The 27716-nt window shown below is 44.6% G+C and overlaps 1 protein-coding gene across 1 annotated transcript in view; it reads right to left on the bottom strand.

Moving 5' to 3' along the window:
- The window catches only part of LOC133965972 (collagen alpha-1(XIX) chain), a 94770-nt gene that overhangs the window by 41280 nt on the left and 25774 nt on the right, over positions 1–27716 (bottom strand). The window contains exons 12-16 of the mRNA XM_062400607.1: positions 21671–21700; positions 21558–21584; positions 21003–21056; positions 4723–4767; positions 3063–3098 (exon numbers count right to left, since the gene is read on the bottom strand). Coding sequence (XP_062256591.1) covers positions 3063–3098; positions 4723–4767; positions 21003–21056; positions 21558–21584; positions 21671–21700 — 192 coding nt within the window. The remainder of the gene's footprint in view (positions 1–3062; positions 3099–4722; positions 4768–21002; positions 21057–21557; positions 21585–21670; positions 21701–27716) is intronic.

Genomic DNA, 27716 nt, shown 5'->3' with positions numbered 1-27716 from the left:
TTTTCCAACAGTTGATGCATGTTCTGTTAAAACTATCCTGCATCTTCTGATGTGCCTGTTCATTCCAATGGGGACTTCAGTGATACTCTTTTAATTCATTTGTGGATCACATTCGAAATGCCTTGGCAAGCCTTTCTCTCTCTTCTACTCACATGTATCCCAGCCATCAACTTTGGATTCTTTCACATTTCCCTGCAAGCCATCACTGAGCTGGAGGGCAGTATGAGGTCCTCCTAAATAATGATATTTACCTCTATCTGTGAGAGCCTTTTTGTCCACACTCTTAATAATAAACAGCTGTTGGCAAGTCTTATTTTACATATGCAGTCGTCTAAACTCTACTGGAACAAGTAAACCTCAGTCTGTCTGTTCCAATTAACTACAGGCCCACATTAGAAAAGTTTGGAGGTTTCTTAAAATATTTTTTTAAATAACAAACAGTTTACCAGCTTCTTGAGCACACAACATTGTAGATAGATTTCAGTGTGGTTTCAGAGGATTGTGCCTGGGTGTCTCAGGACAGTTTATTTTTTTTATCTTATCATATTGCTGCTCTGTCCTATGGTGTACCCCAGGGTTCCATCTTGGGTCCGAACACATTTGCTTAGGTCAACTTATGAACAAACTCAGAGGTGTAACCCTGTTTTGCTGAAAACTTTCAGTTATAAGTCTCCTTTAAGCCTGATAACACTGACAAATTATGTTTTGCACTACTCTTGCTATTGAGGATTGGGTGTCTAAAAACTGTTTTCCAGCTTAACGCAGATAAGAGGGAGGTTGTGATCAGTGCTCCAGATAGTATAGCTCTCAGGGCTGCCCATGGCAATGGGTCCCTTTCCTCAGCTGTACAGTCTAATTTAAGAAATCTGGGTGTTATCTTTGATTAGACTCAATGAAATCACTGTCGTCTCGGTTTTTGTACAACAGAAATAACACAAAACGCAAACTTCTGTTGTATCACAACTTGCGATAGAGAGGATTATTTGAGCTTTTGTGTCCTCCCAGTTGGACTACTGTAGTTCTCTTTTCACTTGTCTAGGCATATTTGTTAATATGCCATTCAGAAAGCTGCTGCTAGACTGTTTCACCAGATCTAGCAGGAGGAAACACATCAAACCTTTTTTTTTACGTTTAAATTTGCTTCCCATTAGGTTAAGGACCCACTTAAAGTACTTGTTCTCGCAAAGCCTTTCGTGGTCAGACATCTGCGAACATCTGTGACCTTCTCCATCCCTATATCAGCGCTAGGTCTTCTGACCATGGCCCACAGTCTGTCCTGTGCACTAGACTGAAAACAAGAAGGTAATCATGCCTTTGGAGCAAGTTGCTCCAGCCTCTATATAACCTTTTAAAAAGCAACTCAAGGCCCATCTGTTCAAATTGACCTTTGTCTCAAACTAAGACGTCTTGTCCTTGTTCTTTGGAGAGTTTATTTTAGGGTCTTTAGATACTTATGTTTTGAGTCTGTTTTTATGAGGTTTTCTTTTTCTTATTTGGTGTGATTTATGTGTTAATTGCTGTATTTCTTTTTCATTGCCTTTGTTATTATCGACCCCGTGGCTTTATGGAGCTATTTTTCTGTGTGAAGCACTTTATTTCTAAGAAAATTGCTTTATCAAACAAATGTTATGATATAAATATTACCCTAACCCTAACCCTAACCCTAACCCTAACCCTAACCTACTAAAGTTTTACCAAGAAACTGTTACAAGAGGGTCAGAGTAAAACATAAAATGCCCCGTTCTTGCCACGATCCCGACAGAACCATGAAAGTGGTGATGTAAAACTATATTGAGATGGTTTTACACACCCTTGAACCACAAATATGTCTTATTAGTGATATGAATATTTCAAACAAAACACTGGCAAAGTGGAAAATATGAGACTTCATATATCTATGTAGCTTTGTTGGAGGTTTTACTCATCTTTTCATTATTCTAAATTCAGTTTTTATGCTAGACTGAGCCATGTTCACTTAAAATATGAAAAACAATAACTTCTGTTACTGCTCTCAGCTATTTCCCTTTCTGCCAAGTGAAAGTAATTCATTTCATAACTCAATTTTATAATAAAAGTGTGATATTAAAGATAAATCTTAGAAACCAGTCAGAGATAACCCAAGGAACTCTAATCAAGGTAGCCTCATATCCAACTTTACTTAATAAGACATGGTTGTTTTTCATCTAAACAAAACCACCGTCCATTTGTTTTGAGGTATAATGAGTGTATCCTCATACAGACGACTTTCTTTTTCAAGGTTGGCCGACTGACACTTCTCCTTCCTCTGGGCACAGAGAGCAGAAGTAACACTACGGACTAAGCTGACACACCCCAGCAAACAACGCACCTATACATCAAATGAACAGCTGGGGTTGAGAGGTTGTCCACTACACAATAGCCTTCACTCTCAGCACGATCTCTAGTGAGCGGCTGGAGACTTTGTGGTAGGTGGGTGCTGTGCTGAGGTGGGGCTGGGGTGTGTTAGTGCAAAGGAAGCAGGTAGCAACGGACACAGTGGGAGGCCCGGTAGAGGTCCGTGTCTCAATGGTTTTTCTATTTTATCACAGCGTACCTCATGTGCCCTCTGGCGAGCTACAGCACCCCTGGGCTTCATGGAAATGATTGCAGATGCTTTTTGGTCAAAGCGGGCACGAAATGTCCGTCTGTGTGTTTGGCGAATGAGCACAGGGTCACGCTGAGCGGCGTCGCGGGAGGCACGGGCTGGGAGCAGCTCCTTAACCTGCTCAGTAGATACTGTTACAATTGAATGAGAGGTGCCATTTCCTGGGAGTTCTGGTCTTGAATACAATCACAGAAATGCCAGTCAAGAGCTATCCATGCCGGAATCCTCAAGTTCACGCGAGTCACGTCTTTACTCAGGCAACACCGTGCAGATTTTTAAACTCCTCCACTCAGAGCACTGCTACAATACATCTTAACTCTTCACCCTGTCTGGAAGTGAATGTACCGGCTGGTTTATCAAACAAAGCGACAGCGGAAGTCTACCTCAAATGCCACATGTCAGTGATTTGTTTTAAGATGAATAATGTTTTGATGGATACCTTGATACTTGCTCCTTCAGAGGCTCCTGAGGGACTCTGCAATTACAAAGAACATTTGTTTCACACAGAGAATGAAAAGGAGTTCATGTGACAAAGACATTCGAATATAATAATATGAATGAGTGTTTTTGTATTATCGTCATCAGCCTCATTTAAACTGACAGGGTAACTCCACATTTTTTCCCTATTTTATATTGAAGGCCTGTTGCTCCAATGTGAACTCCCATAAAAGACGTGGCTGACCCGCAGCAGGCTGTAGATAATCGTGTGCCTTCCACAGACTCCCGTCGCTGTCGTGCAATGCAAATTTGACTTTGAAAAATAACCTCTGCCCCCCCCTTCAACTGCGTGCTCTGCCCTGCTGCTGACGGACACGAGAGAGTGAAGCCCTGGTGTGTGGTTTGAATGGATAATTCTGCCCCTAAGATCTACCTCAGCAAAACGGGTCATTCATAAATGCCAATACCAGGAGATGGAGCAAAAGCTGCCACATGCTAAGGTTATCATCAGGACACTGCCATTTAGAAATGTCACACCCTCTTCCCTCCTGTCTGTGTACCACAACTTTATGAGTTATTAAAGAGGCAAGGGAGCGCGTGTCGAGACGCGTGGGAGAGTTTTATCAGTGGGTAATTCAATAATACTAAAGATAATTGGAGCAGCCGCACGAGTGACAGAATCGAAAAAACGAAACCTTCCTGGATTTCTGGGCTGAAATAAAATAAGATAAAAACCTGTGTCATGATCAAGAGTGTCAACGGGGCAAAAGTGCATGAAAATAATAGGATGCCCGGAGCATCTGTACATGATTCGGGAGCGCTCCTTGTTTGTGCTGACATCACAGCAGTTAAGAGACAAGCTGTCTCCTTTAATGGATGGTGGTGTTGCTGCACTTCAGCGTGTGGATCACTACACAAACGGTGTCTGGGATCGGTTTGAACGCCCGAGGAAACAAGCATAACTCAAGGAGTCAATAGGCCTTATAGGCAGATGCGTCCTACTCGTCAATACACGCTGCGCTACTGGAGTATAAACCTTATGAGTCTGTGCTAATAATGTAACTTGCTTGCAGCTGTATGGGAGAACAGGAGAAGATTGGAGACGGATCAAAACAACCTCAGCATGAAATGAATGCACAAACTTTTATGATAGGATAATTATTGCTTTTTATATTATGTCTGCACATGACATCGCAATGCTCCACATTTGCATGGTGCATACAAGCCTAGTGACAAGTAGGGCCCCTGACAAAGTGGAGACTGATATTTCCGACATTTGCTGGATCCCAACAGACTGGGATCGGCTGGTCATCAGAGCAGAGGGGGGGTCTTTAGAGAGACACAAGCTAAAACTGAGTGTTTTTCAGACAGCGGCTGAAAAGAGGAGCTGCAGCGATTGACAGTGGGAGGACAGTGACGTGTTTTCTGATTATTAGAGCACGTACAACACCTTTTCATGTAGCTACCCAACTTAAAAAGATCTACCGGAGCATAACATGTCTCCGTCTCCTTTAAACCCATAACCAAGTGCTTGTTTTAAATGCTTTTAACGAGATACATACAAAATAAATTAAGGACTTCAAACCTTTACTAAATTTTACAGAGTAAAGCAAAATATGTGTACAGTTAAGTTCATGTGTGCACTCATGTGTATCACTTACAGTCCGGCCTTTGGATCCAGGCTCCCCACTCTTTCCTCTCCGTCCCTATAGAAAGTACAAACAGAAACGGGTGTGAGCTCAGTGAGTGAAGATGCAACAACAGGTGTCGCCGGGCACACACACTGCCAGCAATTAAGACTAGACAGCAACTCTCTAATTTGCTTTTAATTAACGACAAGAAAACAGCTTAATTGCTGCACCCCGTGTGGCCCACTACTCTTTGTTCCTTCCTCTGGTTTACTGCCTCCTCTCCAGCTGTGCGAGTCCCTCGGTGCATCAATCAACCCGAAGAGAACGTGCAGGAGCAAACAGGCCGAGACGGCCCGGCCGCTGAAAAACGAGGTCAGAGCGAAAGCAACCATTTTGCTCTGAGTTTTTCCCTTTGGACAGTTTTTTGTGAATTAGAAAAAAATTGCCTTCGTGCTTGGAAGTCCTGAGAAGCTGGCATTGTAATGCTATCTGAGCCAAACCAAAGATGGTATAATTTACACCAAGAGGGTTTAAGTTGGCGTGAGAGAAGGGGATAAAGCCCTGCAGCCATCCTCTAAACTGGCAGGGCACCAGTGGCTCTGCGTTATGAGAAGTGTCTGGAATTAGCGGGCTCTCACACATGCAGCACGGATGTTTGAATCAACTCAATTAGGAGATGATAATACCCCGGCTAATATCAATTCACTGTAAAGCGGCGTAATCGACAGCAGTGTGAGACCGCGCAGATAGCATTAAGGCTTCATATGATTACCACCTTCCAATGGGAGTTTCATCATCTGACACACTTGCTGAACGGAACCAGTGTATTCCTCTCCTACTTTGTGTGTTGGTAGGAAAAACACGTTGACACTCAGCTGAGTTAGTGGCTGCGTAGATTTGTGGAGATGGAAGGATCCCTGGCTGCTGAACAAATCAACACGAGCACGTGCCCTCTTCCCACCGACACTCCGTTTATGCAGACTTTGATTAACTGGGTCGAATTCCACATGTACAGTACGTCTGCCCGCAACAAAGACAAAGCAAGCGACGGAGCTGAGAACTGCCGCTTTTAATCATCCGTTTGCACGTGCGCTCAAGTTTCGGCGCCACGCTCGTGTCTCTGTTTGTAGTCCACAGATAACAGGATTATAAAAAAACGGAGAAGCCAGGTATAGTACATATTAACCCTAATAATTGCACAATGGAACCCGTTTGTGCCTTCCCTTGGGAATCGTTGCGCCTTCCTGTGTTCAGGCTGTTTGATGTAGCAGCACAGCCTTGGCCAGCATCTTCTGATCATCTGTGTTAATGGCGCTCTGCGGCTACAAGTGCTTCAGTGCGAGCATGAACGAGGGCCATGTGGAGGAGAGCTGGGAGACGTACAAATTGCGCCGACGTGCAGTAGCAGCGCTTTTCAACCTAAAAACATTTCCCCTTCCAATGAGCGACATTACACTCCATCGCAATGGCCTCTGAAATCTAACAGAGGTTGATCGAAACGAGCATTCAGAGTGGCAGCCAAAGTATTCAGTAAGCACTCATGCACCAGGGTGCCATATGTAGATTCAAAACACATTGTGTTTGTGTAAAAGGTCCATTTCGAGCAAACAAAGACGATTCGCGGGGTTTGATCGTTTTTCTTTTCACTGATGATGAATAGACTGAAAGCGAATCATCGGCGTGTTTGCGAAAAGATCAGAGTGTTTGTTGTAGCCTTAGCCCCTGCTGCCGTCCTTTCTCCCCCTGAACTCCACAACAAAAGCAGATTACATAGATAAGTAATTTAGCTTATGAATATTTCATCCGCCATTATTCCAAGCAGGCCATGAATTATGCATTTTTTAAAATCATTTCTCCACATTTGCCATTATATCTCTTTGTATCTCCAAAGCGCAGACTAATTTTAGACCCGTGTATTTTTTATCATCCAGATAAATAGTCATACTCCAAATCTAAATTTTTAACGAAACAATGTTGTGGGTCTGAAGTCCCTATTATTAAACCTACAGGCCTGCACCCTTAATGCACAAATACAAACAAGTTTGAATGGTTCATAAAAAGGTTTTTAACTTGTGATTTTGCTTCTGATTTTAATTCCACATTTGGAAAGTCACATCACATTTGTACTGACTTTCCAGTTTATAAAGGTACACCTACAGAAAACTAGTGCATTGTAACATAATGACCCTGCTATGAATTCTATGATGATCGATTCTACCTTTATATAAGGGCTTCTAAGGTGTTTATTAACTATAGCTTGTGGTGCATTGATTCGCATTACACCAAGAGGTTGTTCTAATATTGAATTCACATCTTCAGGAGCTCAATCGTTTTAATGCAAACAGCATGCATTAAAAAAGACCACAGTTTGTGACCCTGGGGTTTAGACTTATACTTTTCTGTCCAGTGGCCCCTCTGGTTAGCGCGCCATCAACAAATCTGCACCCAGCGACAAGAAATAATTAGTCCACAGCGCAGCCTGTCATCACCGTTTGCAGTAAGTTGACTCTCCAAACTGAAACACCTGTCAGAGATAAGTCGCCTCGAAGGGACGCGGCGGCTCTGGACTTCCGAGATAATCGAGATGCCAGCAAACGCCGCGGAGCCCACGAGCAGCCGAGTGCTACAGCAACAGAAGCTCAGCTGCTGAGGTTTAACATCTAGCACTATTTTGTGAAGTTTGAAGTATGAACTCTGGCTTTTAAGTTGAATTCGGTGTAAATGCCATTTCAGTGATTTCATCACTTCTAAATGTCAAGTCTGGACCTCCTACATTTATATAAAAGAACTGAAGGGACATTTTCTGCTTAGGTCATTTCATAATAATGTTCTTTCACGTTAGAGCTTTTTTCTTTCTTTGCTTTAAATGCAGTTTATTGGTTGGTTGTCATAGCAGAAAACAATAAATGCTAATGGGCAAAGCAAAACAAGAATTTTTCCACTTATATTTTTATTAGTGGCAAGTATTAACGTAAATATATCTCTTTGTCTTTATGGTAGTTTTATCTGGGTAAAAGATTGTATTTGTTCATATTCAGAACATTAAGATTGATGACAGAAGAAAGCTGTGTGTCAGAGACACAAGCTCTAATCAACAAGGGGGAACAGGAAACTCAAATTCATCTTCAGGAAGTGAGAAGTTGTTTTGCTCGATGAATTTACTGAGAGTGTGAGCGGGAGCAGCCTGTAGTTGGACTTGGGCCATTAGTTAAATGGCTATTTTGCTCTGAAATATTCAAGCCCCTCTCACACTTAACACCACCTGTGTATGCCAAAAAGCCACGGTAAAGTATGAGCAGACAGCAGTGCCAGTAAATCTTTTCTTTCAGCTAAGCCAACCTTAACTTCCTCATTTCCCTTTCTGCCCCTCCGCCTCTCGTTCATCTGTCCCTTTTGTGTACAATATCATAACTCTATTACTCACGTCCCTCTCTCCTTCCTTCTCCTGTTTTTCTTGTCATCTCTCCTTCCTTCCCCTGTCTCCTGTCACTCGCCCCATTTCTCCCTCAACCAACTTCCAGCGCTTGTTGGATCACCCTGGCAATCTCTTGTTGCTATGCAACGCTCGGTGTCCTATGAATTTGACAACATCCTTGATTATTATTTGAGCGCTGCAGTGTGAAGCCCTCCTTCAGGTCATTGCAGCAGATTAGAGGGAGGGAGCGAGAGAGGAAGGTAAAGGAAGGGAAGGAGGGGTGGGAGGAAGGGAAGGAGGCTGATGAATGGATTGAGGAGGGGAGGAAAGGAAAGGAAGTGGGAGTGAAAGATGAATTAACCTCTTGAGTATATGAAAGATGCGCTGGTGCGACTCAACACTCACATTTATCCTCTCTATCTGTTCCTCCCTTTTAAAACCTGCAAACCATGTAACACAAGTGTGAAACTCCACATCAACTGCTAATTCAATAATCGTGCTGGTAAAGCTGGAGAGGGGAGACTTTTGAGCTGGGTAGAGGAGGAGGCCTCGGCAGACCGACAGTGTATTCTGAACCCCTGACCTAATCCACTCGGATCCCGGCCCAGCTCGATTGGCTTCAACTCCTCACACGAGTTGTGAAGAGGAACAGGAAAGCCAAGGCATGAGGCTCCGGCTCACTCCTGCAGCACAAGCATCAATCTCAGAGCAGAGTCAACAGCGACAGTGACACACAGCAGCAGCCCCTCGTATATGATGAGTCCATAATCCTTATCCCTAATGTCAACATGTTCTCCGAGACGTTCTATGTCTGACTATATGCCCCAACTGGGATAACACGGACGGCGCAGAACGGAGGGGAGGGTTTTGTATTTTTGACGGTAAAGCAGATATACCATCAAGAAAGCCACGTAATCCACCTGACGGATGCCCCTGTCGAGAGGGGTCAGTAGATAATATGGAGGAGCTTTGAAATGAACATCGCTGGCAGGCAGCTCCAGCCTGACACACAACACAGGGAGGACAAAATGATGGGCAACATTTTTCCCCTTTTATATGCAGGGAGCGCAAACCAGGGAGTAAATCAATCTCAACCCATTTGAACACGTTTTATTTTATGTTTCAATTGTAATATCTCATCTTGGATTTTTGCCAGTTTGCCTCTGAAAAGATAAAGGCCACTGGACACACACAAATTATAAATCCATCCTGAGTTTACTTTGACAATCATCATTTTGACTTGTGCTGTTGCCGGAGCTCCCTCGTGACCATTATGAGGTTTTGACGGTGTTTCTGAAGTGCACGTCGTGACAGTAAAACACAATGAGGAATCACAAAAGACACTATTAAACAAGAAAGCGACGTTAAATAGGCAAGCACAATATTACATAAGACACCCAAAGGCAAATACACACAGCCGAGGGCTAAGGCGAGATCCCAACGTCTAATACGAAGACACAACAATTAACAAAACAGAAAGAGAAAACACGTCGTCACAAAACACATCAAATACTAAATCAGTTCAAACAAATCCTAAAGCGGCGAAACACAAAATGCATTTTGTCAGCAATTCTCTCCTGACATCAGGATGTTATCACACATCGTGATGTTTTTTCAATTTGCTTTTCCCCTTTGTGATTTGTCGGTGTGTGATTCTTGCTGTTGGGATTGTAGCCTTGACCTGCTTCTCCAATTTAGTTACAAACTTTACACTTAAATTCATGCATGTAAAGCTACACACACAATCTGTATATGTCTGACTGTATCTTTTAACCAGCAGCCTTTGCACCGCCTTCCGTTTCTTCTGCCTGACTCTCGTGTGACACTGAAGGTTCGTATCCTGAAGGGGAAACTATCTGACATTAAGCGAGCCAAGTTGGTCTGCGACAATGTTATGTAGCTCACGGGAGAGACGACCTTTTCTTGACTGGGAAACTCACATGCCACTCCCACTCTTTCTGCATGAGCTGAGTCCCGTCTGCCTCCGGGGACATGTACTCAGGCCACCTGAGCCTATTGTCTCGCTGCTGCGCCGGGCTTAACCGGAACTGACGAATGGGGCTGGCGAGCAGCAGCTGTATGTACACGGCAAACACATGTGTAGACAAATCAGTGAAGATGATAAAGCCCCCATAATATCCTCATGTCGTTTAACGAAGCGTGGAACGGAGAGAAGGACACCGACTCTCCAAACGGCACAGGGACGAGCGGTGCGCACGCTTCGTGCACAAACAGAAACAAGAGTTGTCGCCACATCAGCTCCCCAGTGAAAATGCTTATCTGCTCCTGGCCTGTGAAAGATGGGGGAAACGGGGACTGACACACACAACCAGATGCATTTCGTCCTCCCAAGTCCCTCAGGAACACTTAACTGCATCCAGATTCAGACATAATGCAGACAATTAATCCATCTGCCAACGGAAAGCTAATTTATTCTGTAATTAAAACTGAAATGTCATCCTTTCCCCTTGCAAGTACCTTATTTTTCTGAATTCTCATTTTAAAAAAATTGCACCGTGAACCATAAGATTCAGCAAGGGGAGGAAAAAAACAGAATCGAGTATTAACAGAGGATCTCTCAAAAAACTAAAACGTTGGCAGCACCCTGTGGAGTGTTACACTGTGTTTAGCTCAGCGACGTGTCTAATTATTAACTAATATGTTGGGAATAAATGACATTAGAAACACTGCAATGACAAATCCTCTTGAAGGGGGAAGATGTCTTTTTTCCAAATACATGAATATATTGATGCCAATTCTACAGGATGCTTGTTTGCACTGATTCGGTATTTTATGAGAAGCAAAGCATCAAACTTCCTCAGTTTGTATCGATTGTATCTCACATACACAACCTTAGCCAAAGTGCTTCTGGGAGCGAGCTTACACATTTTAAGAATCAGCCGGTGAAAGGGACAAATATCCAGAGGATTCTCTGGTTCATGGTGAACATCAATCTCCCTGCTTGTTTGAAATGTCACGAAAACACAGAGGCAGAGACCACAGCATCACCTGCTTCTGATTAAGGATCCAATTAGACACAGACTCCCTGCTTCTGACTGCCCCTTGCTGGATGCCATCTTAGGACAGATGCACCAGCTCAGAAAATGCCTGGGCACTGGAGCTTGCAGAGATCCCTTGCACTTGGTGAAAGCCTCAATAAAATAGGATTTGTTCCAGTTGTTTACTGAGGGTTAAGAGGAGCGGCCGGGGCAGGAAGAGAACTGCAAAGCCGACAGCTGCCTGGCAGGGGCTCAAATGCAGCTTAGCATTTTTCACCATTCTGACTGGCACACAATGCCCCCTTTAACTCGCAGCCATCTAAATATTCAGGGACGTATAAAGAGATGGCTGACACTGCAGCCGACTTAAGACACAGCTCAGCTGGCCAAGATTGCACCTATAGTCTCTTGGCTAGAGCTTTCCATGAAGGCTTTCCTCACAGAGGCTCAATCCTGGACGCCATCTACGTGAATGGCAATTTGCACATGTGCCACTAGATGGCAAACTGGCTTCATGACAAATTGTGTACATGGCAGGGAGACAGAGCCAGGGAGGAGAGTCTGAGCATTCTTTGAGCGAGGATGGATGTCCTCAATGCATGAATACATGATGTGTGTTGGGTAACATCGCTAATTAAGCAGTCTGGCAATTAGGCATAGAATACCGTAAAGCAAATGTTTCTGTAGAGGGCTCAGAACGATGAGAGGAGGAAAACAGACGAGAGGAGAAGCTGCAGAAGAGCGAGGGAGATTGACAATAATTTTTCATACCGCATTATGCCTGTTTTCAACTGTCACACAATAGAAAAAGGGACACAGGTGGCATAACAAGGGTACCCAGTCGCAGAGCGCCGCAGATCATCGGGTAGAATAAGCATTATAGGAATATTTCAGCAAACACCCAGCTCCTCACTCCTGCACAGTATGCAAACACTGGAGCCAAAGGCAAACACAGGAAATACAGACAGTGGATGTCTGTGGAAACTAAGCCGAGGCGGTCCCGAGGGGAGCTCGGGAACGTCTCTTTACAACAGCCACGTCTCCACCACGTCTTCAGTGACGAGTGTTAAGAGCTCATTGACTTTAACAACTCCTAAGGAGAGGGAAGAGGGCTGACAATATTATCGGCATTTGCATTTTTATGCGGCGAGGATGATAAATCTGTATTAAACTGTGAGCTTGATTCCCACCGATCAGCTGAATGTCTGTGCAGTGTGTCCACGCAAGCTGGGAGTCTATCGCGTTGGCTCCTCCCTAACATTGCCCCTTGAATGTTCTCATCTCCTAATGGATGCTGTTATTAGTCTTGGCTCTTAGGAATTTCACAGTCTCATCTGGACTTTTTGGCCGTATTGTTCACCCGCGGCAGAGTGCTCCCATCCTATGTTTACAGATACTGAGTGTTTCATTAATGCATTATCCCACAAGTGAACAGGGGAGGCTGAACATTCACTCTGAATAAACCCTGGTTCATTTTACAAACCAAATATTTGAGGGTCAAAGAGAATACACTGAGCAAAGAACCACAGGGCGCTCACTCCGGGTACTGCAGCGCTCCGGGCGAGTCTTAGGCTTCATATCATTCACCACGCATTACAGATTACACTGAGGTCCCACACACACTACCATCTGTATAATATCAGGCGAGTGTGAAAGCGCTGCTCCCTGGCATGCCATTAAAGTGGACACAGATGAATGTATCTGAACTGGTTGCAGGCGGGATGAGTGTGGAGAATCAGAATATGGATGGCAGCCTGTAACTGTGCGCTGTAAGACATGCAAGTGGTGCTTCCTCCCACTACCACGCCTCTGTGTTCTGCAGTGTTCGGGGCTACATCTCCCCCCCCCCCGACCAGCCTCTCTCCTCCCGCAGCCTGAGCTCTCCATGTCCTCCTCTCTTCACCTTGGTCGAGGAAACAGCAGACATGGAGTCACAGTTTCAATCCGAGCATCCTGGATCCGAAATGCCCTTTTAAAGGCAGCGTCTCTCAAAACCTGGCCTCCTCCTTAGAGTAACCTCGAATGCCCGGAGAGCGTCTCTGTACACTACCAGACTCCGTGGAGCCAAAGAACTCTCATTGTTTGAATGACTAAAGCCGTGGCGTGGACTATGACTCCTCGGGCAGTCACAGGGGCCAGTCACCTCCTGTCCGGTGACATACCTCAGAGAGTTGAGTGAATTCAGTTCAGCTGACCCCATCCGACACATGACACTCCATTAGTGTTGGCATGACCCCGGCAGACATTGAAACAACACTGGAAAATGCTGGCGAGGTATTAGACACAGGCCGCCGGGGTGCCGGGCCCTGATGTATTTGGACACTGGAGCGGCGGGGACGCTCCTGCAGTGTCCCCGCCGCGCCCGCCCAGCTCTGTCTCCCGAGAAAGTTAAGTCGTAATTGTGTGAATGAGGGCCAGGCTCTGGCCGACTGCAGCAAGCATATCAAATGCTCACAGGATGTGTTGACCTACATTACCCTTTGTTGAACATAAGCTTTCCACTTGTATACATATGCGCGTACGCACACAAACATACAGCAAACACGCAAAGACTCTAAAAAATCACGGCAATCAAAGTGGCGGCCATCTCAAAGTCTCGCCCCCTGCCTTTCGTCCCTGTAATTAATTGGCCAATTGATGTGTGTTTATTCTGGACACCCGTTGATGTCACCATACCGGGGCGCTCTGGGGAAGACGGTGGTCCGACAAATAAATCAAAGCTCTGTGCAACTGTCCGTGCGTGTGCCAAACACTTCCCCCTGTTACCCTCCTCCTCCCCAGCCGGGGCCCAAATGTGAGACCTTCTCATCGCCAATCAGGTCAGATCTGTGTTTCATCCTCCCTCCCAATGCACCTGACATTGACAAGATGAATTGCCTTGTGCACTGGGCAAACGTGTTACCTCCCGGTGTAATACAGGTGTCAAGAGCGCGGCTCTCTGGATTTCCTCAACATGAACTTGGGCAGAGAGCTGTGAATAACTTATCGCGTCCTGCGAAACAAAGGGTTAACGAATCCCCCCCCCCCCCCCCCCCCATTTGTGAAATCGCACAGGGTGTAAATCTTCTCATAAAATCTCAGCTGTGAGCCCCGCTGACCTATAAATTCTTCCCTGCGTGCTACTTTGCCATTGAGCTTCAGTGAGCGAGCAGGGCCAGAACTGAAATATGTACATTACGCTACTGTATTTAAATACTCTTTGAATAACACACAGACCAACAATGACCACCAACTGTGTCTCAACGGTTAGATATATCATTTCAGATGTTTAATAAGTGGTCTTTGTGTTGAATATGTTAGATTGTGTTATACTTAATGTGACAAAGACATATATACACAATAAAATGACTCAAGAGATGCCAGGGTACAGTTTTTCATTATAATACATTTATGATAATTTGACCTCTCCTTCATTAATGAGGATATTAATTCTAAAATATGTAACTCTTGCCACTAGAGGTCTCTTAATTGAAAAAATAACAAAATACATAGTTTGGGGATGTTCTGAAGCAGCATGGGGACATGGGACTTGTTGTATTCGCCAAACTTGCAAATTAAATCTACATGACATGACTTGCTTTATTCACTAAATGCAGCAAAGGGCGAATAATCGTTGTGATCCATTACATTCAGATGAAGGAACAATTACAGACTGTGTCTTTCCATCATCATATGTCAATTGCCCTGGAAAATATAGCAGTTACACACAAAGCCACAGATAAAGCAAATATGACTGAATTTAAAGGCCACATATAATTCTACCCTTTCTTTGACAGAAATTTTGGATTTCTCAGTTTTGTTATATTGTCGGGAACATTTGGGAAAGTACACAAGTCATTTTAGAAATGTATTTCTTTAAGATGTCAACGTTTTGACCGGATAACCTTAATTATGTGTTCTAGGATGATGTGGACGTGAAATAGAAATCAGCAATCATTCATGTTTTTTTTATCTACAAGCCGAAATATATACTGAGAGAAAGGCCTTTGTACTTAGCTGGGCGATAAAAAGCATCGCTCCAATCAAAAAAGCTCCAGTATTTTCACGCATTTACTGTATCACCCAAATCAGTGGCAGCCTCCCATGGAGAATTTCTGGCAGGAAGGGCTGCTATTCTCACCGGGGACTCGTTACTTAATAATCTCGCCCTGCAGGTGCTCTGCTAGAGGTCAACCGCCTGTTACAGTTGTATTACCGTGCGTGTCTGCCTCCACCTATGGAGCAGGACACCGCTGCCAAAAGCTCCGGTCCCTGCAAACCGAACCATCACTCGTCCCCTATCACTGTCACTGGCTGGTTTGTGTCTCTGCAGACACACAGACGGATCCAAATGAACCTGAGCCAAGTCCATCTGATATAAGATGAATATTGTATATATACTGTGGTAGCTCATTTATCTCAAAACAACATTTGCTTGGCCCCGTGGAGGAGGCATATGAGTTCCAGTTCCAGCATGCACTTGGTTTCCAGAGAACAGCATACGCTTTCAAGCTAAATTAGGTTAAATGACTAAAGCCATTAACTGTGCAATGGAGATTACGTAGATTTAGTTTTAGAGTAGATGAATGCTAATGTATCTAATCTGACACTAATGTTCTGTCCTCGGTGCACCTGTCTAATGCCACCGAGCTCCAGTCGGATAGTGGTGCCCAGTCAAAATGGCTAAATGGTCACACGCGTTTAGACATTTAAACAGGATGAAGCCAGGCACACAGAAATGTGTCCTGCACCAAGAGGTTGGTGGAAGAGAAAATGACTGGGGTGAGATTACATAGTTTTCCCCTTGTCTGAGAGAGAACAGTTGACTGGAAGTTTAGCACCCGGAGGACAGACAACCACTGAGACATGTGTCAGAGCAAGGGTAAAGGAGGACGATATGGAAAAGGGAAAATGCCTGTGCCTCTGGTCAGGACGCACAGACAGCTGTCTCAGTCTTTCAGCACGGACCATGAATGGAAAATGTAAACACCACTATTGCTCCCAAAAGACAGAGACTGCCTCCCTTATCCTTCGGAAACGTGGGCCTGTCCAGTTGCCAAGCGGGGGGGAAAAAAGACAGATGATCCTCTCCGCTGTTTTGACAGATTATTTCCATTCTGCTTTAAAGTGTCCGGGCAGCTGTTGCTGAAGTTGGTTTCAAACAGTTTTTCACTTTTGACACACTTGAAGAACTAAAAGTGTATCTGTGCTACAATTACTGACATGCATTGATCTGGCGCCGTGCTATCACATGACGTGAAGTGATGACAGCTGACGAACTTGATCAAAGAACAGAAGAGGTTCTAAGACAGAGACGCTTTTTACAAATAGATATCTCTCCTATAGAGCTGGAGGAGAGTGTCCCTGCTGACAAACTGGCTTCTACCCGACCACCAACACCGAAGCAAACTAATATAATACGAGGCTCCATGCTGCAAAGACATGAAAGCAAGTGTAAAGGGAGCCGAATGCGCCTCCATCTGTTAGATAACAACCATCGTCATATCCCAGTGAAAAACATGACATGTCTTTACATCCTAATAACAAACTCAAAAGTGAACAATGGATGAAAAGATGAAACAAATAATGAATGGTCTGTCAGACAGCGCAATTAGCGGCCATGGTGAGTCGGCCGCACAAAGGCTGGGAGAAGGGAACTGATTCAGCGCGGGATGAATGACCTGTTAGCAAAATCAAAGTCCCCGGCGGATCTTCCAGCTCCAGTTTGTAGCGTTTCTTCAATAACCGTCATTAGTCTGTGTGGATTCTTTTATTTGTAGTATCGATATGGCACATCATAGCGTCTAATGAGAAAATGATTCCCCTGAGATTAGAAGTCTCTCTTTTAATGACTTCTCCCTACACGAGGTCATCTCATGTCGCCCGGCTACAGCAGCCATCTCAGGGCCTTGTTTTTCAGGGGGACTAATTTGACTTTCTTTTCTCTCTTATCTCTTTGACATATGACGCAGGCCTCTCACGCGGCGCACTGTCATCCACCCAAGGCCCCAGCAGCGCGGGACAGATAACAGAGACGATCGAAAGACAGTGGAGAACGTCAGCTCTCACCTGTCTCACATGAAATCTCCCCGTCTCGTGCTCAGTAAGAAATACTAAAGAAAAAACACCTGCATGTTTATTCCCAATCCATTTGATTTGCTAACTGTGCCAACTTGTTCATTCTCATCAACGTAACTTAAGAGACTAACTAGATGTAAATAAATTAATAAATCAGTAAGAGGATCTTCACTGCATAATTCATTTGAGGAGCACACGTTGTCACAGAGCAGTCGCAGTGTTCTGCTTCCTCTGGGGCTTGCCGGGGTTTCATCATCTCTGCACTGGCACGGCGATGTCTACTAAGAACAAACACTGCGCAGCACATCTGTCACACACGTGCCCCTTTCCCGAGCAGGACACGAGGAATCCTTGACACAGAGGCCCTCGGCTGATTAAAGGCGATTTCAAATGTTCTGCATTCACGTTCTTTGCACTCTGCATTCAATGCATCAAAGAAAAAAGTGCATTCGCTTATCAATTCAGGTAATCTATGTGCAGAGAGAACGCTTATGTAACAATCCCGAAACATTTCATTAGAGCACATGCCGGTCCATTATGTGTGACATCAAGGGGCTTCCATGGCATGGCAAGAGATTCAACGTGACATTTATCAGTGACTCATATTTAGCGAGGTTTTATTTTTCTATACAGGTACATTTATGCAGCTAATAAGGCTTAATTCTGAATAAGGCATGGATTAAAACTGCGTGACCCTCCTTGTAAAGTGGGATTTATTAAATTGATTATTTATTAATCCATCGGAACCTACTGCCTTGCACAGGGATGAACCCGTGTCTGCATCAAACCCACTCTCCATCATGTGCCAGCTTCCGAAGCAGAGTATGCTGGGTGGACTTGGCAGGACTTGAATCAACTGAGCCTGCCGTGGTGTTCCAGTGTATGTTGGGTTTTAAGGAAGCGGAGTGAAATGACCAGGCGTAGGATCTCTGTCCTATTTTGAGCATACAATACTGTGTCATTTGATATTTTTGAAATGCTTTCTTCCACCATATCTCACATCCCTGTTATTTGCTGGTAAAGCCTTTATCATGGGGCACCTCATATTTGTTGATGGGCATCAGGCAGAGCACAACAGCGCTTGTCTTGCAAATGACTACAAGGAAATTCCAAGGTTGTCCACTTCTTTCACCTCCTCAGCCAGCCTACAGTGACAACACAGGGCTCAAGCACATCATTACAGCACCTGATGAATTTTTTTGCGCTGCACCGAGGGGGCCGAGGGGGCCATATTCTTTTATACTGGCGCTCCCCATCTTCCTTTTGGATCCGACAGTAATGTTCCCGCTGAATCCCAAAGTTCTACTCTTTGCCTGCCATTCTGTGTCAATGCCATCCACAATGGATAAAACCAAGCCATTCACATCACTATTAATGGCAATGTGTAATGTGGGGGCAATACATTCCCATAAATCCTTAGCCTCAGTTGGACTGTCCCCCACTAACTGAACCAGGCATCCATCAAGGTAATAAGATAAAATCAAGCTTCAGTGAATGTTGGACATGGGGTCACGGAAGGGGTTGTGCGACTGCCCTTGATATCCTCCCTTGCATATGTTGCTTTAAGCTGTGGAGGAGGATTAGCGCAAATGGCATCATTCCTCTTCTCCTCACCACAACGTCCTCCACGTCTCCTTGAAGCAAATCTAAATGGCTTAGAGTGGTCGAATTCCCCTCAACAATAAATTGGAGTGGACAGTGTGAGAGATGGTCCGGCTTGAATCTGAGGCCTTGTGAAAGCTTTCCACTCCTGGCTATTCTGTGAGATACGTGGAGTGGTCAGTGTCCCGTCGGGAGACTCTGCGTCACCCGCGCACGCAGCCCCGGCTCCCATGTGGAACCGGTGAGTTGCAGGCGTGGACAAGAGTTGCTAATTGGGTGAGAGTCTCTTGCTGTATCAGCTTGCCACGAGCTAGCTAGCCCCTGATAATGATACGTGTCCACCTTCCTAAAAATAGGAACGTCGAGCCGTGGAAACACAGGTTGGTCAACAACCTCCGAGGCCACATGTGACTCCCGGCGCTAAGAATAAGCAGAAACCTTAGCACATTAACAGTCACCTCGAAGTCAGCCAGTCATCAAAGACAGGGTATTAATAGACCAGAGCTGTGTCTTCAGGATCAGCAGCAGAGAGTCTGAAGTGGCCAGTCTAAAAACCCTATAGTTGATTTACCTACAAAGTCTTCAAGGAAATAATCGGCGGAAATAAGTATTATGTACAGGAAACCGAGAAGCCACAACATCAAACCCGGCGTGACTTTCCATTTCCTCAGAACCAATTATGATTGAAAGATTCATCATAAAAAACGTTGTTTTTTTTTTCGGCAGGAAAGTGCACGCCATAATTGATGCCTCTGACACCTCGGCCCCTTCGACGCTCGGCCCCTCCTCGAGTCAGGTTAGATAAAAAATAACACCCGGCTAATGAGGCACCGAGACAAAAGCATCGGGAAAAAAACATCTGCAGCAACCCCTGAGCTCGCTTTTGTTGACTGTGAATACTTTCCCCGAAACAGATTCTGTTACTTTGTGTGGGGAAATGATCCATTGAGAAGTAACACAGGCGATGATGGGTCATGCATTGTTAATGCTATTGGAACAAGTTTTGAGTTTGAACGAATGCGCGCACAGAAGGTTGGAATTCTTGAGATACTTGTGTCCAGATGTCTGGTGTATTGTGCATCATCTCTTCGGCTCTTCGCTTAATCTGAAAAGAGCATTTGCCTGACCTACTTATGGTTTCTCCACAGCTCGAGATGTTATATATTTTATATTTTGCTGCAGTGGAGCCACATGTTTTTGTTATTTTTTTCCATTTCATGAGCATTCTCTAGCAAACAAACAGGAATTGGGAGTCGTCTGAAGAGGACTTAAATATGATCTAGTATTTAGTATTTTTGATCACAGCACAGGATACCTGAACGGTGCCTAGTTCGGCACAAATGGGGCTCGGGTTGGGCTCAAACATAAAGAAAAACCAAACGCCTCTTTCACCCCAAGTCAATTGAGTCGGACACAGACCCTCTCTCCACCTGTCACTGGAAAGTGCATTTCAGCTGTGATGTCAAGGAACAATAACATTCCTTCAATCCTCAGCCCACCACAGTGCTTTAAGGTCTAACATCTACATTACTGATGTCAGGTCAAGGTATGTGAATATAACATGTTCAACCTCAGCTATTAAAAATGTATTTTCACACTTTCCCAGAAGGACTGCGAGAGACTGTTTCCTGCTACGAACCCTTTGAAAGGAAGCTGTGCTTAATTAAGTAAAGTGCAGTGAATAAATACCTTTGATTCATGCATTGTGTTACAAAATTGAGTGGTGAGAGGATTGTCTACTGGAAGGTCGGTGGTTTGATCCCTGGCTCCGGCAGTGCCTACAGTGTATGAATGGTTAATAGATGCCTGTAGGGAGGATGTACAAGTGTGTGGATAAATGGGTGAATGTTACCCCTTCTGTAAAGTGCTTTGAGTGGGTAATGACACCACTTTTAGTTATAGCAGTCAGAGGTGAGAAATAAATGAATGGCATTTCAATGGGCAACGTCTCCCTTATAGAAAACCAAACACTGTTCACCACATCCCACTGAGACTCACGTGTGCTGCCAGTCCCACTGTGAGCGCACGTGACCCATTGACCACAGAGCCCATTCATTAATTGTCACACATTACAACAGGGCCACACTGACACCTTCACTTCTTAACTGGCCTGTTGCTTTGCCACCGTTTTCTCTTTGCTCCCCCCCAAAAAAACAACAGCAGCCACTCAGCTGCTGTTTGGCCTTTCCCCGCACCGGCCAGGCCACACAACCAGTGGACGGTTTCTGTTTACTCACCCTTTTGCCCTCCTTGCCTGGCTCCCCTGGCTGACCCGGCACCCCGGCCAGTCCCTGCAGAAAGGACATGTGTCATAATGAATGCGGTGCTACATTCATATGCATATGGCACTGTAGGGGGAGATTGTGCGCAATCCGTTGCAGACAGATGTTTCCACCCAAATGTTATCTGCAGACCAGGCCTTATTTGCAGTGATAGGAAACATAGGCTGATTTAAAATGCCATGAATAGATCGAGGGGGGTATTCACAGCAGTTTCTAGGTGACTTCTCTCTAATAGGCAATTTTAAGCCTCGCTTGATCAGAGCGTCATTCCATTATTCGACGCAGTATCTTAATAAGGAACTGTTAACAAGTTAATCAAGGTATATGCTCAGCCGTGATTTTGTTTTGAAGTTCCTGTGCAAGGATATGCTCACGGCGCTTCAATAATTGCTTGATGAACCTAATAGTTGAGCTTGATTGCTTGAGAACATGTTATGTGCACTTTATCACGCCGAGAAAAAATAAACAAAAGTCAGATACTCTCCTTAAATGTGGGGATTCATTTCTTACCTTTTCTCCTTTGTCACCTTGAGGGCCCTGAGTGTGATAAACAAAGATTTATGTTAGCAAAAAACTATCTTTAGATGTTTTCAGCAAGGACAATACAAACTTAGTTAAATTACCTGATCTCCTTTGAGACATTCTTTGTCAACCTGGGAATCAAACAAACAAGCAAAAATAACATGTCAGTCAATATGAGGACACACTGCACATGATTCATATGAGGTCTAACAATACTAGACAGCTACACGGCAAGCAAAACAATTGGTCATGAGGAACAGTAATTATCCTTGGCCGCAGTGACCCTGAGAAAAGTTCGGGCATGACTATTACAACTCCCCAGACGCCCTGCTGGCCACTGTCAGAAAAGGGCAGACAGAGTCGTCTGTCAACCGCGCCACAAAATGGATACAAGGCCACATACGACGTCTCGGCTTTCAAAGACGAGCCAGATAATTGGTGTCTTCTTTCAATTGGCATCCACAAGTCAAACGCTGTTGACTTTTCTCGGAAACAGCTGCAGAAATGGACATTCACAACATACTGCCCATCATGTCAGTCGGCGGCCTCGCACAAAATAATAAAAGTGGAAAAACACTATTAACGGGGAGGCTGACCGTCCTGAGGTAATTGCAGCTGCGGCTAAAGCTGCTTTCAGACATCCACTGAGCTCACACACATTTCCTGAAACTTTCAAAAGGGGCTGTATGTGAGAACTCAAATTGTCTATACCTTTTTCCCGACAGCCCCCCCATGTCAAATGTTTAAGGCAACCAATGTAAGAAAGGTGTCATACACGTAGAGGACGCTGTCGAAATCGGCAACTTGGAAAGATGAGAAGATTGAGACCTTTTTGGCAAGGATTGGTCGAAACATACACTCTCTGAATTGTTACCTCGTGTCCCACCCATTACCTGGATGCTCTGGACAGGTTTCTGTTGTTGTGATTGCCTCTGAAAATCTCCTGCTGCATTGCACATGTCTGAAAGCAGCATATGAGCGACTGCTCAGATAAAACTTATCTCAGTCTCCCTGCTGTTCTTTTCCTGATAAATTCAATACGTTTGTTGTTGTTCTTTAACAATAGCACTGTCTGGTTGGCTGTGAGCACAGAGCTCTGACCTTGGATATTAAGCCCTTGCAGCAGATCCACGCTACACCGAGAAAACCTACAGGCATGATGGGAAACTTTTCAACATGTTTTCCAGTCAGAGCGATTTTTGCTTGTCCTTAAAACTTGCATTTGAGAGTAGCCGAGGGACGGTGGCAGTGTTCGGAGGGTATCATGAGCACTTTGGGGACATAAAAAGGACAAGGCAGACGCAGTGGGACACAGTTCTCGTATCACTCCGGCGCTGATTCCAACTGGCAGACCGATCCCCTCGCGATGCGTACATAATTAGCTAACCACCCCGCAGTATACCCTAAACCTCCAGTGGCCGTCAACTCCCGAATGCGAGTGCGGGTGGCGTCGCACATTCGCTGAACGTGTTGATAGGTGACGATGCGAGCCTCTGTGAGCCGTGCTGACTGCTGACATATGTACCTTCAATTTGCGTGTGCACTCAGATGAGTACATTTATGGCCTCTGTCCTCCGGACCACAGGAGAAGCACCGGTGCAGCCTGTCAAATTATGAGGTAGAAATACACAAAGCGTGATGCAGCTCTTCTCCCGGGTGTCTGTAAATGCTAGAAGTCTGCAGGGACAGCCACCAACCCAATAAGTACAGGTCTCACCCGTGTAGGATACAGCCAGCGACTAACTGTCAACCTCCATCCCCCCCTCCGCCCAGACGTCTCGCAGCTCCATTCTTCTCTGCCTGGCTGCTCATCCCTATCCTTTTGGGCCTACGCGAGGAAGGCCACCGAGCCCTGTCTATCTGCTCCTTGTTTGACCCGTTCCCAGGCGATGGAAATGTGACACAGAGGCTCCTCACCTGAGTGCCTCCCTTTCCATCTCTGTGGGCCAGGCGCTTTAACACGGGTGCGCGTACCCGGTCGGCCAAGAGGCTATGATATTTACAAAGATCTCTGTCCAGCCCTTTTTCAGGTCACACTTCACATATCCTAGCTCAGCTTGCTGAATGTCCTCACATGCACAGAAAGCATAATGAGATGTAAATGAAATAGAGTGAACTTACAGGCAGCCCCGGAGCTCCAGGCGTACCCACATCCCCCTGTGAAGGATAATAAATAGTGAAAACTCCAAAAACTTTTGTAACGTTCTCTGAACATATTGCGTGCGATGGAACAATTAATTAAACATCTGAACAATTTAAACATCCAGACTAAAGGCTTTATGTGTGATTAAAAAAAAAAAAAAAAAGGTCATTTAAAATAAGCGTGATTATGCATAGCTGTAATATTTCCACATGTGTTCTCTGTTCCATTAAGTGGTATTTACAGTATGCCGTGAAATGAAGCCTGTCTGATGACTTACACAGCGTCAGACGACTGGCAGGTGGGCTGCTGCTATTAACTGTGACAGGCCTTAAAATAAACACAGCCGTGCTGGATCATGTAAAAGCTCTGCAGTGTTAACAATGGACAGGTATGATGACATTGTTTGGTGCCTGTGACATGAAGGCAGCCGCAGAAAGTCATATAAGGAGAAAAATGGAAGTCTTCTGACGCCAGTGTAAGCAGTGATCGCACACGCTTTTCACTTCCTCGCTTATTTAATTTTGTTGGGGTCTTTTCAGATAAAACTCCCACATCACTGTCCAACATCCTCTCACCTTTTCACCGCAGCACTTTAAGCAGCACCGGGTTGAGATGGATTGACTTAACACCTGGCAATACAGTTGTTGTTTGTTTTTTTTATCAGATGCAGATGAAAGAAGAAATGAAAATCTACTTGTACTTCACATCCATTTTCTTGTCTAAATGAATGTCACAGCTAAAATATGCCTGCTATGGGATATTCAGGGGACTCATTACGTTGTGCTTCCAACTCTGCCTCCCTTTGTCAGTTTCAATACAAACAAACCTTCTCTCCACCCACCCCCCCCCCCCCCACTCCCCCTACCTCCCATCCGGAAAACCGGATAAAATACGCTGTGATTCTCTGTTGTCTTCACAGAAACACACAGACCTCATTATAACTTCAAGGCTGGCAGACGGAGCATTGCACCTACAATTACCCGGTGAGTTCTACCAAAAGACAACAACCACAACAACAACACACATAAAATCCCAATAAGGGAGGAGAAATAAAAGAGTAGGAGATATGGCAACTAATTACACGAGAAGACATTTCATCTCATACGTAGAAAGTAATCCCACTGTGGCATTAAAAGAAAAGTTTGAGAAGAGCGATATTTTTTGTATTACAACAACACTTAATCTTATCATGTCAGCGAACAGTTTATAATAAACAAAAAGCTGCAGACATGAAAGAGGTTTTGCATCAAACATGTCGCTCTCGCTTCCAATGGTTTAAATCTGAGGTGAACTCTCTCACTTTCATGTCATATTCAGTTTCTTGCGTGACTTTGTAACTCTTCCAGGGAAAACAACAACATCTATTAATGTAATATAAATAAATAATTAAAACAACAACGATGAAACCTACTGTATGTGACACATTTATCAAACTGTTGCAATCATAATACAGAAATACATCAACCAGCTCCATAGACAACGTGTCTCAACTTCCTCCCGATATCCAGAAATGAAGTCAAAACATTCCAGATATAAAGGCTGCGTTGTTATAGCGAAAATTAATTAGAGGTAAAGCTACTCGAAAAATTAACAGGAATAGAGTGATAAGAAATTAATTAAAGAAACCCTTTTTGAGAAAAAACATTTTTAACGTGTACTTTGACTTTTAAGTTTGGTCCATGTCCCTTCCACTACATGGAGGAGGCAGGACTTCAGACCATCACTGCAGCCACCAGACAGCGATCTAGACACTTTGGCTTCATTTTTGGTCAGTTGTCAGGTGGTCCTTCATTATATACAGTCTATGGCTACAGCATTAAATTTGGTTTCCTGTTTTAACCCTGTGTGACACACACACACACACACACACACAGACACACACACACACACTCACACACATATACTTTGTATCAGTCAGGACAGAAGTGTATATGACCAGCGGTGAAGGATTAATAAATCATGATAGCAATAACACTATTCTCTATCAGGCCATGTTTGGAGTAGCAGTCACAGCAGCACTTTGAACAGATGGGCACATACGTTACTGAGACTGGGATTACAGCTCATGCAAGTCAAGCAAATGATCTATTTTAATGAAGAAAAGAAAAATGACAGTGTCGTAATTCTGTGGAGCCCAGACTCACTCACTTTGCTTCCCTTGGGACCAACTGGACCAATTGGCCCCAGGTCACCTTTCAGACCCTGGGAACAAGAAAATATACAATAGTTTAAATATTTGTTATTTTCACTGCGAAGGACTGGTTAAAAGTTGTTAAGAGATAATAACAACCCAGCAGGTGTTACTGTATGTCAGTAGACTATCAGTACACAAGTACATCATGCAGGTGTGAGATTCTCATGCCTGTCGCAACCGGTCAATGAGAAAATAGCAGAAAATGTCCATCGGTCACTACACGATGTACAAAGACCCTGCCGAGAGGTTTCACAATCAGCTGGCTGCACAGTGTTCACCCCCACACCCCTCCACCGTTCCCCCCCTCGATGCACTTAGGTTGAGCAAGGACAGCGGCTGTCATTGCTTTTACACCTTGCAGCACTGGACCTGGGGGTGGGGGGGGGAGAGCTGAACTATGCACGCTCGGGGCAAAGTCAAGCCTCTCTGCGGCGAAACGCGAACGACGAAGGACAGCTGAGATAGCGAGTTCCAGCTGATGAATGAGGCTTGACACATATTGACAGGTTAAATTTGCAGCGAGCCCTGCTAGGTATGACACATTTGGGCCAGTAGCAGCCACTCTTTGAAACAGGTTGGGGGGGGGGGATGGACAAAGGGCTGGTGTGAGAGGCGCTTGTAAAATGACTCAGAGATACAATAATTTGTCACGGTTAAATTTAGAGATGGAAAGGCTATTAATAGCGAATTATATATCTGCGGAAGATGATTACCTACTCTTATCCCATTACGTCTGGCTCCACCAGAGACATGACAAATCCATTGCCCGTTCCCTGCAAGCCGCGTGTTAAGCACCATTTCAAAAACCCAAGCCACATCAACACTGGTGTGGAAGCGTCGCACCTATAGGGAAACGCCAGATGATAACGCTCGCCGATGAGTTGCACTCACAACGTCATGCTCGTGCCATGAATTTATCAGTTTGTAATCTCAAATGGACCCTCAGCCTACGCACATTGTCAACAATAGGGGGCGGCTGTCTCGTGGCTGCATTCCAGAGCCCGGCTCTTTATTTAAATCGACAGCTTAACCACTTCACCGAGGCAATGTGACACAAGGGGATCCACGAGCAAATTTTCCCCCGTGAGTTACAAACCCGAGCTGCGGGTCCAAGGCTCCTCTGATAACAAGGACGTCAACAGCTTCGGGGTTCTGTCAACTCCGCCAGCGTGTTCGATTAATCTTGCAAGAGTTTGGCCACCACTTTTGTAATGAGGAGATCTTGTCTCATCACGATGACTTCCTTTGTTGTTGCGACTCTTCAGTCATTATGTGGGGTTTTCTCTCGTTATATTGAGGAAGGGACTGCTCGCATTTCCAATCATCAACACACAAATTCTGTTCCTGCAAAGTCTCTGTCACCGTCATAGGGATGTTACAAAAAATGACATTATCCTACTATACATCTATCGGACAGACAGTAAGAAAGATCCATGAAAATATAATATATTCTATCAGCAGCATTAAAGTTATTTACATTCGCATTATTTATTGTTTTTCCCTGTAGCAGATGAATGGATTCTAGACTTCTGCATATCATTTTCTCATCATGTTTCTTTTGCAATGAGTTACAAACAGCGTCAGTGAACTTTACAACCTTCAGATACATTTTTTGGGGATGTAAAAAACTCCCCCACACTTGTGTGGTGAAACGTTGGACATTGGGAAAAATTGGGTTGCAATTCAAACCCATTCTCAAGGTATTGTATCATTAGAATCATTCAAAAAACGTACAGTGGATTCTCACTGGAGGAGTGTGGAGCACACAAAGGACACGCCGGCCTGACACGTGGCACAGCAGAAATAGACC

This window comes from Platichthys flesus, chromosome 12, assembly GCF_949316205.1.
Source record: "Platichthys flesus chromosome 12, fPlaFle2.1, whole genome shotgun sequence".
NCBI classification, from domain to species: domain Eukaryota; kingdom Metazoa; phylum Chordata; class Actinopteri; order Pleuronectiformes; family Pleuronectidae; genus Platichthys; species Platichthys flesus.
This window is presented reverse-complemented; position numbering and strand designations above follow the sequence as displayed.